Source organism: Nanorana parkeri, unplaced genomic scaffold (genome assembly GCF_000935625.1).
Source record: "Nanorana parkeri isolate BGI_ZX_2015 unplaced genomic scaffold, ASM93562v1 scaffold70, whole genome shotgun sequence".
NCBI lineage: Eukaryota > Metazoa > Chordata > Amphibia > Anura > Dicroglossidae > Nanorana > Nanorana parkeri.
The window spans coordinates 672,132-682,076 of NW_017306338.1; the positions used below are offsets into that span (position 1 = coordinate 672,132).

The following is a 9,945-nucleotide window of genomic DNA, read 5'->3' on the forward strand; positions in this document are numbered from 1 at the left end:
GCAGTGACCATAACAGGCAAAACCTATTTGCCACAAAACTAGCATCCAGCCTTTGTGAACTAGAAAACATCTGCTTCTGTCAGAAGCATCTGAGACAGGTATTGAGTTTTAGCAAACTCTTCTCAGCTAAGTCCATTAACCTAAATAGGAAGGGTGCTCCAAGTCAAACAAAACTCACAAAAGTTCACCACAAATCTCATTTTAGCCCTATAAATCCATAAAGATAGATTGGAAAAAAAACATTTACCCTGTAAACTGTGTGATCTTTTATGTGGATATACAGAAACAGCAGTGGAAAACACTAATGCACAGAGCAAAAAAACTAATCTCTGATCTTAAACTGGATGGTTTGAAAAGTCCACTAAAGTGAACAGAAAGGTCTTTACAAAGCACACAAGTCAGGCTGAGGTTTCACATATCCCAAGCTTTGCCATCTTGGGATCATTTATTGAGGCTAATTTCCAAAAACAGTAGAAATCAATGTAAAAAATAAAGACTGTAGGGAAAGATTATACACTTGATGCCGGAATGTTATCCAGATCGTGGATTCCTTCCTTATCGATGACACGCACACTGAATGATGGAAGGCTCAAGATAAACCTCTTCTGAAGCTGAAAGACACAAACAGGTGTGTGAACAATTTTCTCCTGCTAAAAAGTGTCAGCATAAATTAATGCAAGGTAGGGAAAAATGCTTAAGAGGCTAAAGCTGTTAAGAGGCTATATAGCGTGTTGGCATTCAATTATGCAGGTAAACATGCAAATATTTTGACTTGGCTTACAAAGTTAAAGGTGTAATCATGCTACTGAAAACAATGTCATAAGTTAATAACAGCATCTGAATGATCAAAAATAAAATATCTGTAAAGGAAGATGCAAACTGTAACAGCAAAAGACTGGCAGTAAATAAAACCTTCTGTAAAAGGTTCGAAGTTAGACAGGATTTGATGACAAAGGATTTAGTCTCCTCTCCGTGTCTTATGCTTTCAATGAAATGAATATACCGTTCTATCTGAAGGTAAGAGGAAGAAACCTTCACAGATGCAGAATAAATCTGTCAAGTCAAAGCCGCTGGTTAACACAAATTGAATTCCATACAATACCCAGTGCATGTGATCCAACTTTGAGAAACCTACAGATAAGAAAGGACAGTTCCTCAATTCTGCTGTTTTACAGTAGCTGCATCAGGGGATAATCTGATGTCTATAGGTCCTTGCACACGCGTATATTTGGCAAGAGGAATCAATTGGGTAGGTCAGATAGCATCTCTTGATCATTACTGTTCTACAAAGGCATTAGCTATGCTAATGTAGCATCTGATAATGTTGCTCATCTTCCCCCACTCACACACAACATGGACCTTGCATGGTTATGAAGTGCTCTGCAATGATTGTAAGATTTCTTGCTCCAAGGGTGGCTGGATCATGCCTATGCATTTTACCACCCTCTTATGTCTTATCCCTGAATTTGAAGGGAGATACATGGGTACCCACCATTTTACTATCTGCAGTTCAAGTATTTTGCAGGTACCTAACAGCATACAAGTCTGTATAATATCCGATAATTAGACAGAAATGCGCAAATAGGTAACATTGCTATTTAAATCGATGAAGCATATGGCCAGAACCTATATGGCCATCATCTGCCAATGGCTATTCATATTCTCTTACCTCTGCTATACATCTCTTAAGAAGTTCTACTGCCTCTTCTCGTGTGAGATCTGGAACAAAAAGTAAACTTCATCATAAAACAAATATGCAAAGGATATTTATTCATAAGCAAGCATATTAAAGCTAAGTGCACTTTATGATGATTACCTATGCAGTTGATCCCCATAGACTTCTATGCAGCAGAGGCAGGAAATACACAGCAGATGGTCCCATAGAAGTCTAAGAGAACCCAGTGTGCAGGGTCAGCCAGTGGGAAATAGATTTGGCAAGCAAAATGTAAGCAGTGCAGTGGGCCGAGGCTGCAAAATTCAGGAAGGAAGATCTTTTTATGATTCATAGCTGAAGGATCCCTTCTAAACTACATACACTTTATTTAAAAGACAAAGATCATGGTAGGCAATGATGAGGAAGGGTAGCTGTATAATGACAATCACCCTCCGGAAGACATCTGTGTATTACCACCCTTATCGTTAGTGATGGAGTCCTCTGCTGCCTTGGTGAGACGGAACGAATACTGACTTGCATTCAATTTTAGCAATGAAAGGGTGTAGAAGACAAGCATTGATTGATTGACAGCTCTACTAGGAGAGGGACCTGAGGGACTAATGAAGGTGTTGGTGATATGGAGGACCCAACAGGGGGTTCTATGTGATCTGCTCCCCAGCAAGGTGAGGGTGTCATCACACTAACTTATCAGCACTGGTATAACATGTTTGGAGGGCTGCATTTCAAAGCAGGCTCTCTGAACTGATAAACGATTTAGAAAAAAAATAACTATAACTATTCCTAGGCTACTAATTATTGCTGCTGCTTTCAGAATTTATTTTTTGCTCTTTTAATCTCTTTAAAAGCAGATAGTTCAATAAGAAAGAAAAAAAATATTTGAGCGATATATATATATATATATTTATTTTTTTTAAAGCAAAAAATACGATTCATAATACTTATGGGCAAATAAAAATGTCAAAAATCCACAAATATTTTCACCTTCGTGACAAGGTTTGGCACTGGGCTGTGCCAGGAAAGTATGAGAGGCTGTTTCAGGTAGGGGACTCATTTTATACCTGCAGCAGTTTGCCCCCCTTCTCCACAGTTAAGGTAGTTTGTTATTGTAGTGATATTTTGCTGAACACTCAGCTTGTACTTTCCAAAAATCCCAGTAAGAAACTTCAGACAGCTCCTTGGTAAATTTAACACAACCAAAATCAAGGTAAAGTTTTAAGATACAGATGTAGACAAGTTTGTTGATACCCTTCCATGAAAAAAATAAACTTTTCTCTGAAATATTTAAAACTGACCAACGTAATTGGCATCTATCACTGTTTATAATAAAAAAATCAGACTTTCCTATTGATTTGAATCAAATTTTAAAACAATAAAACAAATAAAAATGGCATGGACAAAAATGATGGGATCCTTAACCCTAATATTTTGTTGCACAAACGTTAGAGACAGTCACGGCAAACAAGTACTTTCTGTAGCTCTCAGACTTTTTCACCTGCCAACAGGTAGTTTGGCCCACTCTTCTTGGGGAAACTGCTCCAGCTGTTTCGGGTTTGAAAGGTGCCACCTCCAGACTGCATGTTACAGTTATTTCCACAGATATTTGATAGGATTCAGATCAGGGCTCATAGAAGGCCGCTTCAGAATAGTTCAATGTTTTGTTCTTAACCTTTCTTGTGTGCTTTAAGCTTTATTTTTTGGGGGTCATTAGCCTGTTGAAGGACCCATGACCTATGATTCAGACAGAGCTTTCCGACAATGGGCAATACATTGCACACCAGAAGTCCTTGATAGTCTTGAGATCTCATTGTGCTCTTAACAGGTTCAAGGCATCCCATGTGAACCAACACAAAGCAGCCCCAAAACATAACTGATCTTCCTCCATGTTTCACAGTAGGTACGATGTTCTCTTCTTTGAAAGCTTAATTTGTTTTGGCTGTGAACATAGGCTAATGTGACTTGCCAACAAACTCCAAATTTGTTTGGAGTTTCCATCTGTCCAAAGGACATTATCCCCAAAGCATTTGGCTTGTCAACATGCATTTTAGCAAATTCTACTCTGGCTTTTATAATGTTTTTCTTCCAACAGTAGAGTCCTCCTAGGGCAGGGATGGCCAAACTTCGGCCCTCCAGCTGTGGTGAAACAACAAATCCCATGAAGCATCTCTCTCCAGGAGTCATGTCTGTGGCTGTGAGAATCTAGCAAAGCCTCATGGGATTTGTAGTTCCACCACAGCTGGAGGGCAGCACTTTGGCCATCCCTCTCATAGAGCTTATTCCTTTGAGCTCACTGTTGATCAAAAACCAACAGATGGTGTGACCTGATACTGCTGTACCTTGGCCTTGGAGCTCAGCTGGTATCTCTTTGTAAGTTTGGTTCCTCACCTACCATTCCCACTGTCCCTCTGTTCAATCGAAGGATGATTTTCCTCGTGGCCATATCAAGGGTACCTACACTCCCATAGACCTTAAGCTTCCTAATAACATTTGCAATTGTAGCCACAGGAATATTAAGGGGCTTGTAGATGGTTTTACAGCATTTACCTTTGACACGCTGGTCTATATTTTTTTCTGATCTGGTCAAATGTTCACTGTGGTGGACACAATGATACCAATGAGTGACTACTTTTGTCTATTTAAATATAATGACTAGCAGATTACAAGATTAAAGACATGTGTGATACTAATGAGAGAAAACAGTTTGACATTTTACTATGATTCATTATTGTATTATTTATATGCTTTTCTAGGGGTCCAGGTTTTCTAGGGGTCCAGGGGACACATGTCCAGGCCATTTTTAAATGTTTTTGTAAAATAAGGAATCATTTGTGTCTTTTCACACTTTCTTTGCTTTACTCCATGACTTGCCAAAGCCATGAGATAACCACTTTTAATTCCATCACTTTTCAGGTGATGAAGCATAGTTTTATTGAGCTATAAGGGTACCAACAAATTAGTCCAGGTTTGTATGTACTTTACTGTACCTTTTTCCCCCAAAGCTAAATAAATACTAGGTAATGTAGATATGCTGTCTACATCTTGACATAGATCTTAGCACTTAAAAGAGAATAGGTTTCTATGAAAGGAGAAATGATCTCTATGAATAGCGAAATGTAAGAAATCTATATGCCGATTCTGCAAATAAAAAGCAAAATAAATAAAAGATCTTGAAAAATAAACTGATATATTGACAGAAAGAAGCGACACACCAGCTGGAGGTCATACCTGGCTTGTAGTAGCGATCCAGGATACTGAGAGTGAGGAGGGCTCCATAGCCATGAGCTGCAAATGGTGCTTTTGCCAGAGCTGCCAGGTAATCCATGTAATACAAGGAAGGGCCATCATGCTCATCGTAACCAGCTAGCAGCAGGTTAACATGGTAAGGTGTCTATAAAGATAAAGAGCCATATTTAACCAAAACAAAATTATACACATTGCCTTGCTCGTAGAATAGTATGATGAACATTTAGATCCCGAAATACAGAGACCTATTGCAAACAGTTCATCTATATTATACTTGAACTATAGAAACATAAGGAAAAAAATACAAATCCAAAACAGTCACTCATAGGTTTAAAAATCTTATTCACACTTACCCACATATTGCATATATGCCAAACCAATGAGCTTACCGAAAGTTCAGGAGATTTTCATTCAAATAACTAACATTGGATGTCTGATCAGTCGCTTGTTTAGGTGACTTTTTCTATCATGAAATACTATATAAATTCCCCTTAGACAATTAAACCGTATACAGGTGAAACTCGAATAATTAGAATATTGTGCAAAAGTAATTGCAGTAAGTGCTGCAAAAGGGGCCCAAACCAAGTACTGAGTACATATGCATGCTTGTACTTTTCTGAGGTCCGATATTGTTCTATGTACAATCCTTGTTTTATTGATTGCATGTAATATTCTACTTTTTTGAGGTTGTGGATTTGGGGTTTTCATGAGCTGTAAGCCATAATCATCACAATTATGACAAATCACGGCTTGAACTATCTTGCTTTGCATGTAATGAGTCTATCTCATATATTAGTTTCACCTTTTAAGTTGCATTAGTGAAATAAATGAACTTTGCACGATATTCTAATTATTCGAGTTTCACCTGTATGTTCTCTATTTCCTGTATTTATGCAAAGCCATGGCCAGCTAAAAGAGTGCACACCAGTCCCTGCCTCTGAGGAGAAAAAAAAAATTGTATCTCCTTAACACCATGAAAAAAAAAAAGCACACAAACTACAGCCAGCTTTGGGTTGGTACCAATTAGTAGTTAAATGCCAGACCCTTTCACTGTGTGGAAGGAGTGGTCTCTCTGCATAAGACTGACACAGCCCCATGCTGATTTAAAGCCAAAGCTCTCTAAATCAGTAGGGAGCATGAGCTTTGTCGAATACAAAGCTATAGATCTGACTAAGCAGGGGATGTGTCAGACCTCTGTAGAGGGACCACTGCTTCTGCACGCAGGGAGAAGAGACCGCCTTTACAGCATGCCGTCAAGGAACAGGTTTTCTACTCTCCCTATAGCGGTTTCTAAAGAGAACATAATGTAAAACTTTAAACTGAATTAAAAATAGACGGTTAACAAATTACATTTTTTTTTTTTTTTTTAGCAGGTATGACAGTTCACACATATACATATTTTAACTGTGTATTTACCTAATGGCCTACACCAGCGGTGGCCAACTCCGGCCCTGAAGCTGTTGTAGAGCTACAAGTCCCATGAGGCAATGCAAGATTGACCGTTACATGACTCCCAGAGACAGAGGCATGTTGCGATTCGTAGTTAAAGCACAGCTGGAGGGCCAGAGTTGCCCACCCCTGGCCCATACTTATGCTTTAATCCCACCTGCAGATATTGACCCCTTACATAAAAGGCTACAAAGTAATTAATAAAAATGGTAGACAGAAAAGGACCCAGTAAATAGCACCTGATCCCAATTCTAGAGCACCTACTCTTCTTATAGCCAAATACATTGCAGTACTAGCGAACCACTCTGCAATCTGCCCATTTTACTGTATATTTACAGGTTACGACCAGTTTTTGTGTGCACAGTTCATACTTGGAATAACCATTCAGCATAAGTAATGAGCACATTTATAGGAACAAGGCAGTGCAGGGTCATGTGCAATGGGCAGAAGATGTTGCAATTTTAGCCACTGCTCCCTAGATACTTTAATTTAATTAGCTGCTCTAACATTTATTTATGCCTACACATCCAAGACGCAGGCACAATTAACAGGAGGAGGATGGAGGGGGGGTTCTCTCAGTGTTTAAAGAGCGGTGCAGGAGATGTCTCGCCAAAGGTTTGTGCGACTCTCGAGATGCCAGCTTTCTGCATGTGTGAGATGCTCAGGCATAAATAAAAGGGTGTGAGGCAGTTTTAATTAAACCAATACATCTGTGCCAGTTACCATGTCAGACTTGCTTTTGACACGCTCGGGCACAAGGAATGAGCTGTCTGATTTTTACCCATTCAAGGCCACAAAGTGCAATGCAAGGTTATGGACTCCCTTCTTCTATACAAGTTGATTCTGGCCCCTCACTCAAAAGGATCATTATATAGGGCATTAAAATTCACACCTGAATATTGCAAGAATGAAGGAAGGACAAAACAATATTTTTATCTGGAGTCCCTAGGATGTTTTCTGTAAAGGAAACCTAAATTTGTAGGCTGCATTTGTAGATACTGATCTGAAAATGCTAGTCACCAGACTGCCATAGTGATCCAGTGGTTTCCATACTTTCAGTAGTTAGGAGATTTGATGTCACTTCCGGTATGATTGTTTTGGTACAGTAATTACCAGGTTAACAGCATTTTCTGGGGATATGAAGAAATGGCAGCCCATATATTTCTCTCATTGTCATAAGATAAATGTGCATTCTCTGCTACTTAGAACTAGACAAAAGCTATTGATGGAAAAAAGGGGATAAGAGCTGTGCGTAAATGACAAGATGTCTATGCTCCTGATTGACTGGTTTAACAAAAACAGGGCATTATGATCATGATTCTAATGGCAAATGATCCGTTCCATAAACAATGCCTATAAATTGTGTGCTACTAAGGCTGGGTTCACACCTAGGCGTATCGAATATGCGCGTTTGTCGCGCGTTGCATGTCGCGCGGTAAAAAAACGCGCGTTTCCGAGGGCTACTTGGCTGTATCCCAATGGAAACGCGTGACAAAAATGCCCCAAAGAAGCTCCTGTACTTCTTTGGGCGTAGGACGTTTTGTAGCGCGTTCATATGGCCTGTAATACGCCCAGGTGTGAACCATACCCATAGGAAATAATGGGAATTCGGTGTTTGAACGTTTTGCAGAGTGTAGGAACGCGCTACAAAACGCCCAGGTGTGAACCGGGCCTAAGTGTAGCGAGAGACATGTGGATATACAAAATTAACTACATTTCTGAAATGGACACTAAGAATAATTTGTTTTCTATGGATGGCCATGCTTGAAAAATATTGGGACTTAATAGGAATCTTGTTACATCTGTGCCCACCTCCTTTATATATATATATAAAAAAAAAAAAAAACTTTTTATTCTTTTATAGGACTGCTACACCCCAGTAATTTCCATAAACATTAAAAAGGAAAAACTCAACTCCCAAGAACAAATAAGATACAGCAATGGCTACCCAGACAATTGTGTAATATATGTTAGAACAATTCATTTTGCAAACTACTTTGGTTTCTAAAACTGCTAAATTTCTCTTCATTATAAACACATGGCAAGCACACTTGGTATACAAAACATATTGAGACTTCCATCCTTAGCTCAAGTGATTGCACGCTGCTTGAAGTCAACGTACAGACACCTCTAAAACATGGATTTCATCTTTCATGAGATACAGTACTTACAGTTCTTTCAAAGACCCGTGCAAGTATAAATGAATGCTGTGGCAACAGTCTTTCTTAGAACAGCACTGAGCCTGTGCAGAGATTTATAGGGAGGGAAAAATCTTCCTTTTAAGGAGACAGCTATACAAATGGCTGGTAATGCCTACGGCAATATCTACAGGTTAGAAGCAGGTAAGCAATGACGTCTCCCAAAAACCTGTGCAACGTATGTAGTTCACCTGAGGGGGCAATCCCTTGCCCTTTAGAAAACTGGAGAGTCACTTTAAACTGAACCTGTGCTTTGCCCATGGAGAATAAAGTTGAAGGTTTCAGGCAGCAGCAATTTCCATACATGTGGGATGATACCTCTATGCTTCCTCCCTCCAGATATAAGTTCACCCCCCCCCTTAAAAAATACCCCACTCAAAGCACCAGCATCTCATCTGATTACACTTTTTTGGGGGGCATCCCTGGTGCCCAAAAGAGGGGATTACATGTAGGTTGCACTTTCACAAGCCCCCTTTTTACAAACTGTCATTAAGGCCCCTTATTCACCAGTGCAATAACCCTGTCCCATGTGTTAGTATTTATATAGTATATACATGCGGCTTATAAATCTTTAAACTACAGATTGGATTACTCCCTACATTAGTTAATATGACATTATGATGTATACACCAACAGTGGGCAATGTTTAGCAATATCTCTTATTTAGAATGATTGGAATACTTTTCAGAGTGCGTGAAACACCACTGAGCTCTCAACTGCAGGGGAGCTGTGGTGACAACAGTCACCAAGACATACCACACAGTGCGACTGCACATGGATGATGACTGGCAGTGGTGAGACATCTGGCGGAAGGCGAAGTAACAGAGGTGGGGAGTGAGGAAGAAGAATCCAGCACAGCATGAATTGCACCCACGGGAAGTGACATATACAAGCACAGAGCAATGTCAGCACACAATTAGTAACCTGGGTCACTAGCTGACACCTCTCAATCATGTATCAAAGCAATGTGAGAAGGCACAATGTTTCTTTATGTGTTATTTATTAACAGATGTTGGCATTTCACTTGTTCTTTGTACAATTAAGAAAATATTCCTTAATTGTGTTTAGCTCTTTGAGTTCATCAAAAATGTATCAGATTAACCAACTTCGGCTAATAAAATGCTAATGATGAACTATAAAAGTAAAATATAGACTTTTAAAAGAAATCTAAAAATGACACAATATATATATATATATATATAAAACATACATACACACACTTGATTCCTTTGGTTGTCATGTGACACATATTCCCTTAGTAGAGAAGACACAGAAGGAGAGAAACATGGCACCAAGGTGCCCTCACAGTCCGCTTCCATACACTTCCTCCTCTAGGATGTATGACGTCATGTTGCTGATGGACATATCCATGACAGTTCTGGA

At 39.4% G+C, this 9,945-nt stretch overlaps 1 protein-coding gene across 1 annotated transcript in view; it reads right to left on the reverse strand.

The window, feature by feature from the left end:
- Window positions 1-416: 416 nt before the first annotated feature.
- PSMB2 (proteasome subunit beta 2) overlaps window positions 417-9,945 on the reverse strand; it is a 23,346-nt gene continuing 13,817 nt past the window's right edge. Inside the window, exons 4-6 of the mRNA XM_018576579.1 lie at window positions 4,898-5,060; window positions 1,670-1,719; window positions 417-611 (exon numbers count right to left, since the gene is read on the reverse strand). Of these exons, the coding sequence (XP_018432081.1) occupies window positions 510-611; window positions 1,670-1,719; window positions 4,898-5,060 (315 nt within the window). The 3' untranslated portion in view covers window positions 417-509. The remainder of the gene's footprint in view (window positions 612-1,669; window positions 1,720-4,897; window positions 5,061-9,945) is intronic.